This window comes from Ammospiza caudacuta, chromosome 9, assembly GCF_027887145.1.
Source record: "Ammospiza caudacuta isolate bAmmCau1 chromosome 9, bAmmCau1.pri, whole genome shotgun sequence".
Taxonomy (NCBI): domain Eukaryota; kingdom Metazoa; phylum Chordata; class Aves; order Passeriformes; family Passerellidae; genus Ammospiza; species Ammospiza caudacuta.
In genome coordinates this window covers 23,422,071-23,443,714 of record NC_080601.1, presented here as the reverse complement: position 1 = coordinate 23,443,714, position 21,644 = coordinate 23,422,071, and the positions used below count along the sequence as shown (strand labels likewise).

The following is a 21,644-nucleotide window of genomic DNA, read 5'->3' as shown; positions in this document are numbered from 1 at the left end:
TTACACCTATTTTATCCATTGTAAGCTTATTTAGCGGCTGTTCAAAGTCACTGGTGTGTCCTGCTTTAACCCCAGCCGGCAACGAAGGATCAGGCAGCCGTTTCCTCCCCTCCACCCGTCCCGGTGTAATGGGGAGGAGAATCAAAAGTACAACTTGACTTGAAATAAGAACAATTGAGAACTCGACTAGAAATAAGAACAATTTAGTAACTGAAACAAAATAAATTATAAAAATAATAGTAAGTAATGATAGTTATGATGGTAAAAAGAAAAAGATAAGTGATGCACAATACAATTGCTCACCACCTGCTATCCAATGCCAGACCTTGCCCCTAGGCCCAGTCAAGCCCTTCTGGGTAACTGGTAATATAAATCCCCACTTTATATTCTGGGAATGACATTTTATGGTGTGGAATATCCCTCTGGCCACTTCAAGTCACCTGTCCTGGCTGTGCTCCCTCACAGCTTTTTTTTCCCCTGTACCTCCTCACTGGCAGAGAATGAGACACAAGAAAGTCCCTAATGCAGGATAAACATGACTTGGCAACAATCAAGACATGAGTGTGTTATCAACATTGCTCTTATGTTGACAATCCACAACACAGTATTGTGCCAGCTACTGAGAAGAAATTAACTATATTCCAGCCAAAACCAGGGCACACTGGTGTTTATTCAAATCAGATTGTGTTCTTTGACTCCTCTCTGTGTCCATTTATACTACCCAAAATTACACTCATATACTGTTTTGGACATATTTTCTGTCTTTTAAAGATATTTTTAATAGGACACCCTCAGCAAAAGTAAAGAGGACTTCCAGTGAAATTCCTTTCTCAGGCTGGTCCTGCAACTAAGATTTCTTCCCCATGAAACTTTAATTGCTCATAGACAATTGGTGCTTTTGGTCCTGCCTTCTTTATCTGCCCTAGTAGAAAAATAGGTGTTGCCTAAAAGACCAAATGAGCCTCAGCATAATTTAAAGTGTGGAAATTATTCAAATACTCCCATGAAAAAACCTTATGAAGTAGCAGTGTAGAGATCCCTCTTCAGGATATGTGACATAAATGTGCAGTGAGGGAAAGTGATCTTCAAAGTAGGTAGGTTAAAAATAATTTAGAATGAAACAGTATTTTATGTATGGCCTGAAAGCTGAGACACAGTTAAGTGTGAAACTCTTAAGTATAATCTTGTTAGGCTTCTAATGTAAGCATGGCTTTTCCACATAGATAAAATTGTGGATTAAATTTGAATTGTAATTGCATATAATAGAGCTTTGTAGCAAACTGGCCTTGTGCTGAAAAAAAAGCATAACTCATGATTGTTATTTCCACTCCAAAATAAATAGCAGCAATTTCATGACAAGACATACATGAAAAAAGGATTGTCCATTGGCTGTTCCCAAGATAAAAGTACTGAATGAATAAAATTAAATTAATTAAAGAATTAAGTTAAAGGAAACGAGGCGAAAGAGACATTTCATGTTGCTTCAGTCTGTGTGTTTCCAATTTTCACATTCATTATTTCTTTTCTTGTTGTGTAAATGATGTCATCTAGCTGCACATCTTAACTGAAAATAGGTAACTGTATGGAAAATTACTAGCTTAACTCTAAGCTTATCACACAAATGCATACATCCCCCTATGTTACTGCTAATTTTTTATTACTGTGACTATAAAATTTATAAAAGTGCTACTGTCTGTGTTGGACAGTGATCTGGCACACAAGCCTAAAAAAAAGAACTCTTTTATTCTGTGTATTTTCCTGGTTAGTTGAAACCAGTTCTGGTTTTAATCCTGTTATGTGCATTGAGTCCCTAATTTTTAACAGTAAGGTATTTAATTTATTGCATTTTCTCTGTTCTTTTAACAGTGACATAGTTATCCTTTTACCTTGACTGAAGGTAGACTTCTCAGCTGAGAATATAGCAGTACTTATTGAGAGTCAGTTCTTGTTATTTAACTTACTGTATGTGGACAACACAGAGTTTAGAATATTACTGGCCAACTGATCAGGCTGTTCAAAGGCTACAGCTTGGTTTATGTTTGTCTGAAGTGCAGGTGATTTCCCCTTTAATGTGAATATGCAATTAATCAACAATTTTCTTTACTATGTCACTGATAATATTAAATATTAAACTCTCCACATGCTCAATACAGGTGATACATTGTGTACCATGTTGGGAATCAAATCAGGTGTTACTAAGCCTTGAAGAAGTCTCACTGAACCTTATCATTTGTATTAATTATATCTCTCCATTATTATACCTTATATAACCTTTTTAATTTGTAGGTAATCATGTTCCATGTAAACAATTTTACTACTTTTCAGGCCTCCATACCTACCATTCCCCAGGTGATCTGATACAGGCCCTAGGAAAACAGTGTTTGTTTTGTCTATGAATACCACTGCAATTTAATGGCTTTTTGCTTGCAAGCCTTACTTTAAAATTGTCCTTCTTGATCCATACGTGGGGATTAATACCCTCTTCTGAAATTGCTACATTTGCTGTTGTGTGTGCTATTATATAATTCAGATTTCTGTAATGTCTTTGTCTCTATTTAAACAAAATAAAACATTTGTCACAGATGAACTACCTGTCTTCTTAAAGGTCATTCTCCCAATGACTGTGGCCTGAATATTCTTGTTTCCTTTTTCTCATATTTATTTTTATTGCTCTGGAAATGTTAGCTCCCTGTTACTCAGTTTGTATTTATGGTGTATTAGTATCATTAGGCTCTACCTAGTCTAAGGAAATGTACAACCTATGCTATAAGCTGACCTTGTAAAACAGACTTGCAGCCATTAATCTGTATGCTTTTTTAAGCTAACTTGATTACCAGAAATACACGTTTTCCACTTCCCACAGCTATAGCAAAGGTAGCTATTGGCCAAATTTAACTTTCAGTAATCAAATAAATTCTTACTGCTTTAATGCAAGTTTAAATGATCTCTTCCGTGTTTGTGAGAGATGTTATATTTTCAGGAAAAATAATGGATTTTTTCATTTAGAAATGAACAAAAATGCATTATTTGGAGGAATTCTTGTGTTCCAGTGCTGCCTTCTTTTGTGTGATCCATATGAAGGTGTATAGAGCAAAAGGTAAATATTTAGATTATTTGCATACCTGTATTTGACTTTTCAGTCTAGCAGTAGCTATTGCACAACTGTCAGTACAAGTGATTTTTGCTGTTAGCATAGATGGTACACAAAAAAGCAAATAATGAAGTTAGTTTAAATATGTTTGCCGTGGATTATATTTATTTTCTTGTTTGGTTAAATCTTTAATTAGCTGAAACAAAATGTGGTGTTGTGATTTTTAGTGTTCACTGTTTGTTCTTTGCACGTAACTTAAGATTGATTGGCTCTGGCATTGTTCTGACTCTTCAGATAAATGGTAGAGGAGCATAGTGGGATGTTGCTTCATATCACTGTCAGGAAAATGACTGCAAGCCTTATGCGTTAGGATTAATTTGTTATTAACTTTAAGAATTCACGGAGGAAAGTAGTATAATAAGATTCAAAGCAGCTAACTTTAGGGGGGGAAAAGGGTGTGGACACCTGCAAAATTATATAGATGGGCAATCTAAATTTCAGAAATTGTGAAGGGCCCAGAACAAGAGCAAAGCACTGTAGTACTGCAGGCCGTAACAGGTAGATGATGGGCTGTAGGAGCCAGTACAGTTTTAACAAAAAAAAGCACATCAGACAAGTTGAATCTCCTCTAACATCTGCTTCTTCACTTCTACCCAGAAGACCTCTTATCCTGTCATAGATCTCCACCTAGCACAGCATTTAATAGTGCCTCAGAGGAAGCTCTCACAGGGAAGGCACGGTGACATAAATGGCAAAGTGGTTCACACGATGTAGTTTCAAAATAAAAGGATGGATGTGGTGCACCCGTGGTGCTTTGTCCTGAACCTGTAACTACTTATTTTCATTCTTACATACAATTTCCCCACTACTCGATAAGGCAATACCAACTTGTAAATACGGGGAAGTTAGGTGTGGCATTCAGACCGACACAGACGAGTTGTGCTGCAGACCTGCCTGAGCTGAGGCGTGCACAAGGCGCAGAGGGACCAGAGCAGAGCTCTGCAGGGATGGCCAGAGGTGCACGGCTGGGAGTAGGGTCTGCCTGGCAAGCTGCACTGGGGCACCTCCGGCCGAGGGGGCAGCCGGGGCCCTGCTGGGAGTGGTAAGCGCTGTGCCCCACTGGGTAAATAGAAACCTGGGCATTGTTTTAAACGGGCCAAGTAACACTACAATTCCACAAGGCATTGGCGAGTTGTATTTATTTGTTATGATGTTTAACGAAATCGTGGGCCAGCTGGAGAGCTAGAAGGGACAGAAGAACGGAGGGCTTGACCTGTGAGAAAGGGTTCCATGGATTACGTGACCGTGGAAAATTGATAGCAGGCGGGGAGTTTGGCTGCCCCCAGACCCGTGGGTGTCAGCGGCAGCCGCAGAGAAGACCAGACACTGTCCTGTTGGCCCCTCGCGGTACTGGCGGCGCAGACGGGCCCTACGGTAGGAACGGGTGGACAGCAGGTACCGTGTCAAGTTCAGCGGGACCGGGGGCTCGGGGAGCCCGGCCCGCTCTAACTCCCCGCCCTCACGGCGCCGCCGGCGGGGCGGGGCAGCGCTGCAGCTGCGGCGCGCGCCACCCCCAGGATTTGAAATCCCTTCCCGTGGTGCCCCGGGGCCGCCGCTGATTGGCCGGGCCGGGCCGTGCGCGGTTCAAAGCGGCGTTGGCGGGGGCGCGCGCGGTTGAACCGAGCCCCGGGTCCGCGGTAGCGTTTCGGTGCCGTGCCCGTCCCGCCATGGCTTCCTTCGGCTCCCAGGGCGGCGGCGCCAAGAAGGAGGAGAAGGGCAAGAACATCCAGGTGGTGGTGCGGTGCAGGTAAGCGTGGCGGCCCTTCTCTGGGCGAGCGTTGGGGGCCGGTCCGCGGGCAAGCCCCGGGGAGGTCCCGCGTTGGTGCCTCCGGGACTCGGGCCCAACATTCTGTGCTCGGTGCCCCGGACAGCCCGCGGGGCCGGCGGGCCGAGGCCGCCGCCCTGCGACAGACACTGTGCGGCTGTGGCTCTGCCGGGCCGCTGTGTCCGGCTGCGGGTACGTGCTCCGGGGGACCGGTGTGTCCACCCGGAGGGATCGCGGGCGAGGGAGCCACCCCCCGCCCCGTGCCCCCCGTACTCCTGAGCGGCCTCGGCACCGCGCTGGGAGCCGCCTGTCCCGGGCACCGCTCTGCGGCTGACGCGGCGCCTCCGCAGAGCTAAGGCTGTTATGAGCGATTTTTTATAGCTTAAAAAGGCAAAAAGCTGCAGTTTGCGGTCTTCATTCAGCACACACCCAGTATGGAGCTGTGTTGGAAGCTCAGGAAGAGCTACGCAGAATTAGTGTGATATTCGAGACACACAAAACCCAGGCTGAATTTTGCCCTTCTGTGAGCTCCTGTGGGAAGTTGCTAAGCTTTGACAGCTAAAAATGCTGTTACTCCCTCTGTGATATAACTTCATTGATGCAGACTTTACCGGGGACAAACAATGGGGTGGCGGTCACCTGCTGAATTAAAAATGACCAAATGTCTCGGTTGACGAGATGAATTTGCTTTTTTTGTATGAAATGATAAATTTCATGTACTATAATATTAGGTTTTCTTTGTAATTCTGAGGTGGTTTTAAAGGATTGCATACTAGTGCTAGGTCTTAAATAATCTTAAAGCACTGTATGTTAAAACTGTAATATTGGTAATGTATTATGTATTATGTTTAAATCACCTGTAGAAGTTAGGGTTTTTTTGAGCCAGACCTCAAAATATTAGTTTATGTATTATGTTTTAAATGCCTTTTGCAGTCAAATTCTCAAACTTACAAATTTTGCTTTTACACGTGCACAATGAATATAGAAATTAAAATCAATTTAGCCTTATGTTTGCAATGCACCTATAAAGCTTCTGAAACAAATGTGGGATTGGTGAAAGTGTTGTGACTCAAGGCTATTGCAAGAGAATAAGTTTATTTGAGCAATTGGATTTGAAATACTGTCAAGAGCAGCTGTTTTGTTTTTATCTCTCTTAATTGTTCTGGAATAGCTTTATCAAGTATTAATATCTATTTTAACTACATATGATGCTCCCTATGAAAGTAGCATTAGGACTATCAACAGTGGAGTGTTCTGCTGTTGTTGTAGCCCACAGATTAATTACTATGTCAAGAGTTAGTTTCTAACCTCTTAAAAGTTCCTTGCCTGCTCATGCCTTTGCAGAGCTTTTTTTTCTTTTTAATAGCTTCAGTTTCTTTGAGCTAGTAAGTGTTTCTTCCACCTTTCTTTTTTCTTTTGCATCCAATCAGATTGTCCTTATCTTACAGATATGAAAGCAGATGCATCTGTGTTCTTTGGTGTCCTGATTTGTTCCCAAAACCTGATCAATCTTAGCATATAATAAATCTTTTCAAGCAGCATGTTTATTGAGCTTTGGTAAAACATTAATTTGGAAACTCAAAATGCATCCATTAGTATTGTTAATATGCATAATGTGCTTCATAGCTATGGGGATGAACTTGAGATCAAATGTCTCCATGGCACACCAGGCAGCTCCTTGTGTGATGGTGATGATCTGTATGCCTACTCCAGCCCAGCTAAATTGTTCCCTTAGTAGCACAGCTGTGGGCTCTTGTGCCTCCTGCCATGGACTGGGTCAGTGTTTCATGGTTACACAGCAGAATGTGTTCATTGCTCTGTTACTTTCAAAGTCACGAGCTTGAAGCTGTGACTTGCTCCTCTGCACCAGATTTTAGTGATCTTGTGTTGTCATCAGTCAATCTTGCACCCAGGTGTCCCATGGTCTGTTTAGAATCTGACACTTCAGCCTCAGTGATGTATTGAGGGAGAAATGTTAGCCACAAGGTTCAGGAAACTCGAGGTGCCGTGTGTTGTGGTTTTCTTGTGTTTTGTTTTTTTTTTCTTTAACATTACAATTGAAAGAGTATTTGAAGTGTCTCTAGTGTTAAGATATTTTAGAGTACAAGCTTGTAGAAGTTATATTTTCAAGCTGACTGCTCAGGTCACCTACATATAGGTAGCATAGACATTCAGTACAGTAGCACTACTAAATGAAGAATAAAATAGGATTTAATGCCTTTTAGGGTATTTCCATACATTTCAGGAGAAATAGTGGCAAATGTCTCTTTAAGAAAAGTGTCGTGCACCAAGTTTGAATTAACTTAGTGGTGAAACAAGATGCTCACCATAAAGTTCAAAAATTTTATTGTTACTGTGTTAAATATTTTACTATTACCTTTCAATAATCCACTTTAAATTAATGTGTATTCCACCCCCCACACACACCCCCCCCTCGTTGTTTTATTCAGGTGCATCAGTACCTGAAGGTTCTGGTATTGCTGCTTACTGTCCTGCGATTAGTAGGGTCTCTTGGTATTTTTGGTGCTTTAGAGTGTTTTGTTATCAGCATTTGATTCACTATTGCATTGACTTGCATGTAATAAGTGTCTTTTGGATTTTTTAAGGCTCTTATTTAGACAGTTGCTTGATATGTTTAATCTTCTGCCCCCTGCAACTGAACGTGTCCTGATGCCTGTTAGCTATGTGAGCATCTATATGATCTTGAAAGTGGTTATAGGCCTGTTAAAAATATGTATATAACAAACAAAAAGCTGTGGATGCCTGAATTGTCTCACAGTGGAAAAAAGGGCCTGTAAACTGCCAAACTGCGGCATTTTTTCTTAATTATTAAACAGATAAAGTTAAAGACTTTGGGGTTTTTGCCCAGTTTTACTATTCTAGATCCTTAAACTGAGTGACATTACTGCTTCATCTGTTTGTGTTCTTGTGATTGATTTCAATGATTTCAGTCTGATATTTCTGACTCCTGTCCTTTTAGGCCTTTTAATGCCTCAGAACTGAAGGTGAGCTCCTACGCTGTTGTGGACTGTGATCAAGCCAGAAAGGAAGTCAGTGTCCGCACTGGAGGAGTGACAGATAAGTCATCAAGAAAGACTTACACATTTGATATGGTTAGTAACTGCTTGGGGTCTTCCAGAAACAAGCTAATACTGGGTGTGATGTTACACATTATTGTATGGCTGAATGGGACGTGTTGTCTTGTGCCAATAGGTTTTTGGAGCCCAGGCAAAGCAGATTGATGTATACCGGAGTGTCGTGTGTCCCATTTTGGATGAAGTCATTATGGGCTACAACTGCACGGTGTTTGCGTAAGTAAGCCAATAATTAGCGTTAGGAAACTTTTTGTATTTTAGTTTATTGTTTACATTTTAATTTTTATTCTCACAGTTATGGCCAAACTGGTACTGGTAAGACCTTCACAATGGAAGGGGAGCGGTCACCCAATGAAGAATATACTTGGGAAGAGGTATATTATCACTTCTGAGATTTTTGTCTGTACTGTAGTTCACAGTTGGAAACTGCAGAAGACTAAAGAAAACCAAAAGTTGATGCCTTTCAAATTCTGAAGCTGACTTTCCTTAAATGTTTGTAGATTAACAAATAATCTCCTTCATTTATATGAAAAGGACAACTTAATGTTGCAGAATGGTCCGTTTGTCTGGGACGAGCCATTTGTCAGGTGCAGGGAAAACTCAGGACTCAATACGAGTCTACAGCAAGTTCAGTTTATTGAAGAGAGCATCAGACACTTATACAGCAAGTAATAAGCTTATGAATATTCTGTAAGCCAAGCAATCCATTGGTTAAACTATACCATCAACTCTTCCTCATTCCTTTGGGCCAACATTCCCTATTTCCCATGTCTCTCTGTCTACTTGTTATCATACCCAGCTAGGCCCAAGGACATGCTATCTTGCAGGTGCAGGACTTGGAATTAGCAATGGCCTTGTACTTTTCCAGTCTCTAGTCAGCTAAACTCCCAACAACTTAATATCTTTAATGTATTACACTCAACTCTTGGTGACTTTTATATGGAAGGTCATCTTTATTCTTATTTATATCCAGTCAGACTGTTTAGTTGAAACTCTATGCCCTAGCTCCAAATCTCTTTCAGTACATTTATAAATTAAATATTTCTTTTTATTTTATAGGATCCACTAGCAGGTATCATACCCCGTACATTGCATCAAATATTTGAAAAGCTCACAGAGAATGGAACCGAATTTTCAGTGAAAGTCTCTCTTTTGGAAATCTATAATGAGGAGCTTTTTGATCTTCTGAATCCTACTCCTGATGTTGGAGAAAGACTGCAGATGTTTGATGATCCTCGAAATAAGGTGAGTGCTACAAAATTTGTTGTCTTGAGGCTTTCTGAATTGTTGAGAGATGTATAATAAGCATGTATTAATTTCTGACAGAGGGGTGTAATTATTAAAGGCTTGGAGGAAGTAACTGTACACAACAAAAATCAAGTTTACCAAATCCTGGAAAGGGGTGCAGCCAAAAGAACAACCGCAGCTACTTACATGAACGCATATTCCAGGTAAAAGTCTTCCCCATTTCAGAAACCTTGTTTTGTTCTTTGTTAAACAGAATCTTACTGAAGATGTAAGCAGCTAGTGCAAACATGACATCATGTCTCTCACAGTGCAGACTATCAAATGTTGGTTAGAATGCCAGAGTTACAATATCTTCCTTACCGCCTGCTGTGGGATGATTGCAATAGGAGTATGAAGGGGAGTCATGGTTTAACCCCAGCCAGCTTCTGTAAAATTTGCAAATTAGGTTGTGGAAGCTGGGGATAATATTCTATGGCAATAAGGGCTGCTTCGTGTGGTTGCAGGTCATAGAATGTAATAGGGGCACCTGGGTCAGAAATAGCATTCTTTTTATTACTGCTTTCACATTCTTGAGCTGCAGATGTGAAATCTATATCACTGTGAAAAGTAGTGATCCAGTGCTGGAACAGTAAGGAATGTACCCTCTCTGTATTGTATTTTAATTTCAAGATATACTGAGCATGTCTGTCTAGTGGTGGAAGGAAATGGGTATTTTCTGCTACTGATTGGAACACAGAACTCATTTTGTCTGAGATTCCAGGGAATTTTGGAAATGGATGTGCCAGAGGTGTTTTATGTATGGTCAAACTGGTGTTATTTGACATCTATGGCTTCCTATATATGTCAGCTTCCTACAGTAAAAGCTTATTAAAGCAATAAACTCAGCCTGAAATCATTATTACTATGAGAATAGTGAAACACTGGAACATGTTGACCAGAGAAATTGTGGGTGCTCCATCCCTAGAAGTGTCCAAGGCCATGTTGGATGGGGCTTTGAGCAGCCTGGTGTAGTGGAAGGTGTCCTTGCCCATGGTAGCAGGGTTGGAGCTAGATGCAACCATTCCGTGATTCTGTGATCTTAAACTGTATTACTGTTTTTGATTGAAAAATTAATTGAACTTCTAAATTTTTAATATTGAATTCAACTAGTTGCTGAATTTTCTTAGCCTGCATAAGGAAAGTTATGTTCCTTAATCTCACATTCTGTGAAACTGTTCTTAGCACAAGGACTGAAAAAAAAAATTGCAAGTCAGTTTTCATGTGATGCTTGTGAGTTGAGAATACTCAAAGTTAAGCAAAACGAAGGCATTTCTCTTGGTTTTCCTTGAAATAAGAGAAAATCTATAGGATTGAATAAATCAAATGTCAACCAGTTGCCTCATCACTGGTTTTAAATACAAATTCATATATACACACACAAAATTCTACTTAGCAGAATAACTTTGTGTATTAAAAATGTACTTTGTAGTTCATGGGCTAAATGTATTCTCTATAAAGAGCACAAAACTTGCAGCAGTCAAATAGCAACTAATATTTGGCTTTAATGGAACATCTGAAACTGGTGTCTTTTGCAGCCGTTCCCACTCTGTGTTTTCAATCACCATCCATATGAAAGAAACAACAGTAGATGGAGAAGAACTTGTTAAAATTGGAAAGCTAAACTTGGTAAGTATTGAACTAAGTGTCATTGATAGAATTTTTAGCTATGTACTGGAGTTTATTAGAGTTTTTTCCTGATAAAGGGAAAAATTATTGCTTTCATAAAGTGATGTGAAGTGCGTTTGTCACTCTGAAAAATATCAGTCCCATTTGTCACCCCAGTGTCTCCTGAAAAACTAGTTAGCTCTTTTATGTATTCTACAAGACTTTGGGGCAAGCATTCTTCAGAGTGATTGAGACAGAAGTATAACCTGCCTTTCAGGTTGATCTTGCAGGAAGTGAAAACATTGGTCGATCTGGGGCTGTTGACAAAAGAGCTCGTGAAGCTGGAAATATCAACCAGTCTCTGCTGACACTTGGAAGAGTTATTACTGCTCTAGTGGAAAGAACCCCTCATATTCCATACAGGGAATCTAAACTCACAAGAATCCTTCAAGACTCTCTTGGAGGACGGACAAAAACATCAATAATTGCCACAATTTCACCTGCATCTGTAAATCTTGAGGTAAATTTTAAGTCTGAAAACCTATTCCTAAAATAAGTAATATTTTAGGAATAATTTTACTAATGATACAGAAATATGAGTTAATTCATCAGCTTGACCTAGTGTTACATCTGTTTTTCACAGGAAACATTGAGTACACTGGAATATGCCCATAGAGCAAAGAACATCATGAACAAGCCTGAAGTTAATCAGAAGCTAACCAAAAAAGCTCTTATTAAGGTAACTAGACAGATATCTTAAAAAATTAAGTTACAGGTTAGGTATGACTTCTTGTTAATGTAATCTTTGCTGTACAGGAGTTATGAGTACAGAAGAAACTAACTAGTAGCTGTGCTTCTCTGAAGTGATTTTAATTACTGAACTGATGCTTTTAAACTAAAGCTGCACTTAGATTGCCATGGACTCTGCAGATACTGGCACTGTTAATAAGACTGAAGTTGAACAGAGGGCTATTGCTACTAGCTATGACTGTGGGGATTACATGTTTGTAGTTTTGCACTTTCCCTAGAAAGTGATTGAATTAGAGGGAACTTGTCAGTAAGTACAAGTGAAGAGCCAATGTAAAGTAGCTCTGTCCCTAAGGAAGTTGGGATTCCTGTTGTAAGCTGCTAAATGCAACCAAGTATGACCTTCAAATGGAAAGTCTCAGTGCTCTACATATAGCCAATGATATGAATTTAAATAGTGCTGTACTGAATTTAGAAGAGAGGTGAAGTGCTTTGCTCTTGTGCTTATGCAACACTTCTGTAGAGCACTACCTTTGTGAGGTATCTGTTAAGCTGAATCAAAACCAGAATAGAAATGTTCATGTTCATGTGATTGTTTCTTTGTGCAGGAATACACTGAAGAGATTGAGCGTCTGAAGCGAGACCTTGCTGCTGCTCGAGAGAAAAATGGAGTCTATATCTCTGCTGAAAACTATGAGTATGTCTGCAAAATTTCTATAAAATAATTAGCATCAAATCTCAGATACTGGTACCTATACTTATACAGAAATACTTTCAGATATATTTTTCATCCAGGAAGTTGCAGATAGTTAGGAAAACTTAGCTGTTTGGTCAACTTGTTCTTTCAAAATTAATGATTATACAGATAAAATCTCATGGGCTTGCACTGAGGAATTTATGTATGTGTGGAACTTGCTATAAGCATTAGCCAGCATGCAGATTTACACATGCAGCCTTTTATTTTTTCAGTGGACACTAGTACAGGAAAGTAAACTTGATATACTTAACTTCACTTTAAATAGGGCTAGAAAGTTTACAATAGAAAATTGCCTTAAATCTTCTCTGCCTTAAGTGAAAATGACTTGCTATTTGTATAGAATTTTCCAAAATTACTGAAAATTTAGTGTAAATCTTGAAACTACCTCTTACTTAACTAATTTGTTCATTTATTTTAATCCTTGCTTGAGAGCCCTTAATGGAAAGCTGACAGTCCAGGAAGAAAAAATTACAGAGTATATTGACAAAATCAGTGTCATGGAGGAAGAAGTGAAAAGGGTAAGTTATGTTTTTCAACTGTGGTTGAAATCTGCCAAAAAATGGAAAAAATTCATTCCTCCTGTCAAAAGGAGGAAAAAAGTGTGAAGAAAGAACAGTCAGAAGATTGGTTTTGTTGTTGTTGGTCTTAAAGTTCCCCAATTAGTCAAGAATGGAAGCTTCCTAGTCCTTGAAGTTAGGAATTTGAAATAATGAATATGAAATTGCAGATCGCAGTACTTATTTTTAAAGCTGTTTTCCTGTCTACTATAATTTTCTTTGCTGAATTTTTAGCAAAAAATCTGCTTGTAAAATGATATAATCTCAGTTGACAGGTATCTATCTGCTTAGGAACAAAGAATGAGGGGAGAGTGGTCAGGAGCTTCCTTTTAACAAATTACACAAAAATTGGAGCTCCTTCTTTAGGAGCAATGTAGATATTAATTTGCTGATAGATGTAACTCCTCTATGTAATCAGCTTTACTGGCTCTTCTCAGTCTATCTGGTTATGTTTATTCAGTGGAATTCTTTTCTGTGTTCTGTAATGGTAGTTTGCTCTTATGTTTTCAGAGGAGAAGCAAGCAATTATTACAGTGAGAATGGTGTTGGCTTGATATTTTCAGTGATTACAGAGACTATACAAACCTGTAGTTTAGATTTAAGTCTGGAGTCCTACAGCTGAAGTTACATTGCTAGATGACAATTTGCCTTCTGTCATTGTAGTGTAATTTGAGAGATGTGAAATGAGACTGTCACATTTGTAAAAAGTGGTGTTGCCTTTTTGATTATTGTCTTCCTATTTAGGTCACTGAACTGTTCAGAATTAGTAAAAATGAACTTGAACAGTGTAAAACAGATTTGCAGATCAAGGAGAAAGAACTGGAAGAAACACAGAAAGATCTGCAAGAAACCAAAGTTCAGCTGGCTGAAGAAGAATATGTGGTTTCAGTTTTGGAAAATACTGAACAAGAGCTTCATGACACAGCTAGCCAGGTTGTCACAGTTCTTGTTCCTAATGTAAAACAGCTTCCTGGTTTTGGGAGTTGGATGGGCTATTGTTGCTAAAGCATGATGTGAGTGAGACATGACCTGAATTTAAGATGGAAAACTAGGATTAGATTGCAGGACTTTCTCTGTGGTAGTGTTGACAGCTGACTGCTAAACACTCTGGTTGGTCTGGAACTAACTTTCCTTCAGGCCAGTTTGTCATGGGAGTTCCAGTGCTTTGCAGTATCTATTATTATGAGGTTTTTTGCAGAATAAGTAATTATCAAAACACACTTGAGTTAGGCAGAGAGTGTATCCTGCTATTTAAACTGCAAACTGATGAAACTTGTACCTTCAGGCACCATGACAATTTCTTGCTATTTGGATTCCTGTAAGATTAGGAGGGAATGCCTGGTTTTTACATGTGGGTTGTGGAGTGTTTGAGACAAATAGGTGCAGAAATTATTTATGCTCACTACAAACAAGGACTTCACTATTTCTATGAATTCTAAATTGTTTATCTCAGGACTAGTACTAAAACCTCTTGTTTTAGTACTATATTGAGGAATATATTTACTGTCAGATTGTTCAGAAAAAAAGTTGAAGTGCTCACTCAGGTATTTTTCAGTTACTATTCTGAGATAAATGATACCTTTATTCCTTAAATACTGAGGAAGTAATTTATTAATGCTTTGATTTTAAAACAGAAGAAATTCTCTAGTAGGTAACTTTTTCCCATGTTCTAAAAGCATAAATGACATAACACCAGGGTCCAGAACAGTTGTAATTTGATGGTGTAAAGGGAAATACCTGTTTTCCTAGAGAGATAACTTCTTTAACTTGGAACTTTTGTTGCCTTTCCTTATATAATAAATGCTTGACTTCTTGTTTCAAGACTTACTGGAATAACTTTAAAAATTCTAGTTACTAAGTACAGTTGAAGAAACGACAAGAGATGTGTCTGGGCTCCATGCGAAACTGGACCGTAAGAGGGCTGTTGATCAGCACAATGCTGCTGTCCAAAATACCTTTGCAGGACAAATGAATGCTTCATTCAGCAAAATACAAGATTCAATTACTGAAAACAGTTTCAAGCAGCAACAGATGTTGACATATTACACAAATCTTATAGGTAAGTGTAATACCTGTATTAGTAGTCATCCTGTTGTAATCTCAAAGACTACTTCCTGAAATGTATCTGTTTTAGGAAAGAGGTGGCTTTATTTAAGTGGCATAATGGTTACAGTTCCACCAGTAATGATGTGTCTGGGATGATCCACAGCCTTCCTGTGAGGGGCAATAAAGTAATGAGTAATAAAAAGAATTCTATCTTACAGGGAAATTTTTAAAAAGTTTGTAACTCTGGATTTCTTTTGCAGGTGACCTCCTGTCTACCAGTTCTTCTACAGCGGATATTCTTGCATCAGTTGTATCAGCATCTTTTGCCTCTCTTAAAGAATTGGTGTCTACTGAAGTTTCTCACATATCTGAAAAAATAACACAGCATGAGAATCTATCACTTGATTGTAAAGCAGAGCTGCTGAGATTAATTGTTAGTACATTTGCATGCTCCTACTTAAATATTTAAAACCGATTTTGATCAAAAGGGATTCTGTAAATGTATAGCATTTTTTCTGGTGCTCTTTACCTGTGTCTGCTTCACCACCTGACCGTGATTGTCTCTCCCATGTCACTCCCACAAGCTGTAATGTACTAAATAGCATATACTGCCATAATAGAGCACATGGATATGTACACAGTAACTTCTTGCAAATGTAGATGAAGGAACAGCCATGTTCCGATTTAATTTTTTTTTTCCTCTTCCTAGGAAGAACATCAGACTGGATTAGGAAGAGCAGTAAATAGCTTGACACCAATGGTAGAATTTGTCTTGGGGTTAAATTGTCAGTTCCAGAGTAACATGAAGAAATATTCTGCTGTGGCTGACCAGGTAATGCACATAACCTGGCTCCTTGCCTTATGCTCTCTTTCTATTTAATTTACAGATAATATGTTCTTTGTTTTTCTGCAGTATGTCAGAGTGTTTCCACTTCTTGTCTGGCCTTTTCCCCTTTATCTTGTTCTATAAGTCCTGTCTTTTAACTTTCTTTCAGACTTTTTTCCTCTCCTGGGTGTGGTAAATTTGCTTGTTCTCTGTATTGGCACAACCTTTTGTGTGAGTGCCACAGTAGAATGGCAAAACACAGATGCTTAAATCTTTATGTAACAAATATTCGATGATACATTGAAATACAAGGGGGAGAGTATATTAAGAAATCGGAAAAAAAAAGTCAACTTAGGCAAGTCCTACCACTCCAAAAATCTTCTGCCTTCATACCAGACTTTTTCTGTAGTCCCTTTGTTTCCTGGGGAATGTGATGCTTTATCTTGTTAACAACCATAAGTGTAAACAATACTGCACTTATAAAGCCCTTTGCTTCAAGTTAGAGTTCTAGTCTATCTCGTTATGCTAGGGAAAAATACCAGTTTTTTCAATCAAGATACAGAAATATAACTATAAGTAAAACTTTTTTTTTTAAGATGGAGGACCATAAAAAGGAAATGGATACCTTCTTTGCAGATCTTTCTCTCACACTGAAAAGAATACAGGAACAAACAGCCGGTGGCTTTGCTCAGCTCCAGCATAATTGTGACAGCTTAAAAGAAGAAGTGGAAATGATGAGGTTGGCACATAGAAAGGTATCCTTGGAGTAAAAAAACATCCTCACATCAAGTGTGATTGCTTGCTTTGATTTAAACTCTTATGTGATAGTAAGCCATTGTACTTGTTTCACAAAAATATTAGGAGGACGGTAACTTGATCCTAATTCTATTCAGCTTTTGTTAGGCTGCTTTAGGTAGCTTATGTAGGAATGCAGCAAAAACCCCCTTCCCCTTGCTGTATATCACTATATGTCCATTTACATACATCTCCAAAAAGAAGGTGTCTGTATCTTCACTACACAAAAATTGTATCTTCTGCTTTAGAATTGCAGAACTCTGCCTTTTCTGCATTTTTAGTTCAGGCATTCAAGTATGCTTTAAGACTGTTAACAAGTGCAGAATTAACAGCAAAACTTGTGGTAATTTTCTTGGTAGAGTGCAGCTGAATTGATGTCTTCACTGCAAAGCCAGCTTGACCTGTTTGCTCAGGAGACTCAGAAGAGCCTAACTGATGTACTTACAAGAAATGGAAGCCTGAAGACCACCATCACTGCTATGCAAGAAAATGTTCACCTGTAAGGGGCACATTCTTTTTGCTGTACACTTACACAAGATAAAATATATATAAAGAGAACTTCAAAGTTGGATGCTCTCCATCTTTATGTGCTTATAAAGCCTGCTGGGCATGGCCTGTGTGTTAGAGCTGGGTTCTGCCACAGAGTGTAGATCAGAGTTGGCCTTTCCCCAGAGTAAACAGTAGTTCTAGAAGGCTTGCCCTTGAACTTGTCTCTTGAGCATGTTGAGATAAGAAAGTATCATTTTGGGAGCAATATGCTGAGGAGTATCCCTCAGTGTCTGGACTTCAGAACATGTAAAGGTTTAGCATGAAGCATAATAATGTGTCTGTTGCAATATGTTTCATTCAATTGCAGACTGAATAACTAAGGTCTTGCTGAAGTTGTTTTTGATTTGTGGTTAGGGTCTTTCTGTTCTCTTTTGGGTTTTTTGGTTGGTGGGGGTTTTGTTTTTTTAGCAAACCTACTGCAAGTGCTGCAGATTTAATAAGTAGAACAACAATATTATAATTAATAGTTTGATGGAACTGTGCTATTTCACTGGCTCTGGTTTCATATTTCTAAAAGTATACTGTGTTAAAATCTACCTTTCAAAATCTCTAAACTCTTACAAATATGTTGTTGCAGGACAACTACAGACTTAGTCGGCAGTACAAATTCCAATCACAGCAAATTTACTGCCTATCTGGATCATTTCTCTCAAGAGCTCAGGAGCATAAATGCTGAAAACAAGGCAATGCTGGAAGAATCCAATGACCACTGCCAACATCTTCTCGCCAATCTCAAAAATGTGGCTCAGGATACCAATACATGGGGTGAATTTACAACTGCTCAGATGGTCAACTTTACTAATCAGCACCTGTTGTCATTAAAGGATGAGAAACAGCAATTTCAGTATTTACAAAAGGTACTTATAGTCATTTGTAGTCTAATGCAACATCCTGAGACAAACTTTACTGCAGAATTTATAGAGGGGAGAAAAAAGTTGTAGTCAAAACAAAACTATGTTTTTTTTGATAGCAGACTCATGTTACTGAGCTTGAGAAGATGTAACTAGAGGAAATCAAAAGCCTAAATTAAGAGAAAGACTTTGAACTTCAAGTGCCCCTACCCTCAAAAAATGGTGTCATGGCTAATGCCATACAACTGACTTGTACATGTAATCTGAGTGTTTTGCATCATCTTGGTGGTGTTTAATTCTAAAGCTTTATCTACAGTACTCTCCTTGGGAGATGCACAGTGATCACATGCAGGCTATTTTCTGGAGTTTGCAAATTACTTTATTGGTCAGATTGAGTCAATATGGGAGAAAGTATTCCTTTTAAGTATATACAAATTCTGGCCTCCTATCTAAGAGTTTCTCTCTCGTTTTTTGGGGGATTTTCTTAATTTCTATCACAAATTTCACATCCACCCTGATTTTTATTGTTGTAATAGGCAAATCCAATATTTTGCAAACTTTTGGAAGGAAAAACTCACTAGAAACTTCCTTCACACAGAATACTCTGAGTTGGAAGGGATCTCCAAGCATCAAGTCAAACTCTAAACTAAAAGCATTTGTTGGTCTCAAGACCTCTGTATCTGTTGCACCTGCTGAACACTTCAAGAGTTTCATTTCAGTGGGAATGGCTGAAAACACAATTGCCTTTTCCCCTACAAATGCATAAATGTTCTAGTACTTACAGGATGTTCACGTTCAGGTGAATATCCTAATTCTGTGCAGGGTTTGTGCATAGAAGCATGAAGAGTCTGGTCTGGGCCAGATGGCATCATCTTTATTCTTGTGACTAGCTTTCTAAAGTGATCATACTTTCTAAGAAACTGACTCTTCTGAAGATAGCTGTCAAAATGAGAGTGTAAAACTGGCACTGAAACTTCTCAATTTGAGGTCTCAGTTGTTTCGTTTCAGGTCATGTCACTAATCCTGCACCACATCTTAGAAAAGAGGCCATAGTCTTACCTTTCCTGTTAACTTGTTTTTAGTTGGGTTGTTTTTTTGTTTCATTTTCAGAAAAATGAAGAAAATTGTGATAAAGCAATAGCTGAAATTGCTGACCACATTGGCAGCCAAAAGGTTGCTGAGGAGAAGGTGCTAAATGGCCTTCTGGATCAGATAAAGGTGGATCAGGAGATACTTGTGGAGCAGAACCTGGCACTTAAGGAAAAAGTGCAGCATGGACTAACTCAGGTTAATGGTTTCCTGCAAGAGGATCTCAAAGTGGATGTTCCAACAGGTATTTAATCAGGTCAGGGGCAGAATGGTCTTAAAGAAAACAGCTTGAGTTCCAGAATTCATAAGTGAAGGTTGATGGGGACATAACCTGGCAGCCTTACACCTTTAAGATATGTGCAAAGAATGGTGTGTGAACAAGGCATGATTTCTGTAATGAGTTGATATAAAATTGTGGATCTGAAATTAAAGCAAACACTGAAAATTGTATCATCTTCATTACAGGGACAACTCCACAGAGAAAAGACTACTCCTATCCTGTCACCCTTGTGAGAACAGAGCCCCGGCAGCTGCTTCTGGAGCAACTGAGGCAAAGGCAACCAAATCTTGATGCTATGCTAAGCAGTGTGGGAAAGGAGATGGAGGATAGTGCAGGTCAGGTATGTATATAAATGGCAAATGAGGGTCTTGAATGAATATTTCACATCTTTGAGGTTTTTCCAGGCCCTTTAGAGAGTTGACTGGAACCCCAGGGCTGTTGTAGCCTTTGTGTTTTACAGTGTACTTGGGCTCAAATGTGCTGAGCTCTTGACAAAAATAATCTCTTGAAAAATAAGCAATGATATTAATAATTTAGATTTCTTTCTTGTTTTTCAAAAATAGAAATTCCATGTCTTTTATAGGTACGATCATTCTTAATACAGTCATTAAGGAAATTCAGACATTAAATACATCTTTCTGGAAAACTTCTGTTTTAGGACCTGCTGGAAGAAGGAGTGTTGCAAGAACCCAGTGAAGGCCTTGCTTGTGACAAATACTCAATGGATACAAATGTATATTGTCACACAAATGGTGGCATTCCTTTTTTCCAGGTAACTTCCTCAGATAAGCAAAACAGCTTTGTATTTGAGAAGAAATAGTACTTTCATAACAGTGCTGTAGTTTCAAGTCACTTCTTAACATTTCAGGGGAGTCTCACAACTTGTTCAAATCCTGTAGATTAACAAATCCGTTGTTAACTTTGTGCTAAAGTAACAGCAGATTATGATAGCAGTCAATAGTAGATAAAATAATGCAGATTTCTGACAAGCTGGGCAGACTGTTGAAAACTCCTCAGCAAATAATCTTCCATAAAGAAAATTGTCATAATTTGCTAGGCATGTGTTAATGGGAGAGTTGAAAGTATATGCAGTATTTTCTTAGAGGCTTGACAGAAATATTGGCATTGTTAATACTTACTTGCTTCTGACCCTTTTGCTCTACCAGCACATCAGTGTAAACTTCTTGGTATGTTAGTCTAGGGATTGTCTTGCTGGGGAGAGCATGTTTTCTTCTTGGGGACCCTTTAAAAATAGCTGCTGAGCTTCTCTATGTCTACAGTCAATCTCTTGAGTAAATGCAATCTCTTAGGAACCTTTTTCAGGAGTTACATCAAGTTTTTTTCGCAGAACACTATGTACTGCATTGCACATGAGCAGAAGTCTGAAATCTTTGTGTTCTCTTAACATTGGATATTTTCTTTAAATCCCAGCACAAAAGAAGTCTCAAAAAGGGTAAAGAGAACAAATCTGCAGCTCCAGTGGAGAACAAAATGGAGGATATGACAGAAGAGTTTCTTCAGAAATCTAAGCATCCTTTAAGATTGCTGAACTAAGATATATCCTCTGCAGATCCCTGTTTTTAGATATTTCTGTCTTACTGTCTTACTGAGCCACAACTTTTTTGGGTATTCTCAGTGTCTATGTAGTGATACAGTGATGCAAAGCTCAATCAAAAGATTTACCTGCTCAGTCTCATGCCTTGGTTCCATTTTTATATGTTGCAGCTTGCGAAGTTTTGAAGAAAAAAACCCCTGCAGATTACGGTGCTGTTATGTTAAATATATATATATATATGTGGTCAAGTAAGAAATTGTCTGTTTCTCAGTAGATCTAAAGTACCAGAAAGGGATGTGGAAATATGCTTTGCCAGCATTATGAGTTAGCATCTTATGTATTAATCAGCTGTAAATAAGTGGCCTGGTTTTATACCTGCTTTTTATTCCAATTTCGGTTTTGTTTACTGTGATACTTCAAATAAATTAATAAATGGAAAACAAATGTACAAGCACTTTGCTCAGAATAAAACTTACCTAATTTTCTTATGGTGCCAGGTCTAATTTAGCTAAAACATTATCAGCTATGTCATCAGTCTTGTGCTGTCAGGAGAGGATGGTTCTCTCCCTCCTTTCACAAAAGACAATAGTTTTATTTCAGTGCCTCTTCATTCTGTGAAGTCTTACTGCTGGGTCTTGGGCTTTTTGTTTGTTTGAACCCCACTGTTCTTCCTCTTAACTTGCAGATGC

General features: G+C 38.8%; 1 protein-coding gene across 2 annotated transcripts; it reads left to right on the top strand.

Annotated features, from left to right (window-relative positions):
- Positions 1-4,754: 4,754 nt before the first annotated feature.
- On the top strand, positions 4,755-21,394 carry KIF11 (kinesin family member 11). Of its 2 annotated transcripts, XM_058810539.1 has the most exons (22): positions 4,755-4,898; positions 7,897-8,029; positions 8,130-8,227; positions 8,307-8,385; positions 9,071-9,256; positions 9,338-9,462; positions 10,834-10,924; positions 11,181-11,423; positions 11,547-11,642; positions 12,259-12,347; positions 12,838-12,925; positions 13,709-13,897; positions 14,816-15,023; positions 15,271-15,443; positions 15,720-15,842; positions 16,433-16,591; positions 16,991-17,130; positions 17,758-18,037; positions 19,142-19,364; positions 19,586-19,740; positions 20,059-20,172; positions 20,832-21,394. In XM_058810539.1, the coding sequence occupies exons 1-22, from the start codon at positions 4,819-4,821 to the stop codon at positions 20,952-20,954; spliced, it is 3,195 nt and encodes a 1,064-aa protein (XP_058666522.1). In that variant the 5' UTR covers positions 4,755-4,818; the 3' UTR covers positions 20,955-21,394. The 2 variants fall into 2 exon arrangements, with proteins under 2 accessions (XP_058666522.1, XP_058666523.1); XM_058810540.1 differs by lacking the exons at positions 4,755-4,898; positions 7,897-8,029; positions 8,130-8,227; positions 8,307-8,385 and adding an exon at positions 8,901-8,957.
- Positions 21,395-21,644: the final 250 nt, after the last annotated feature.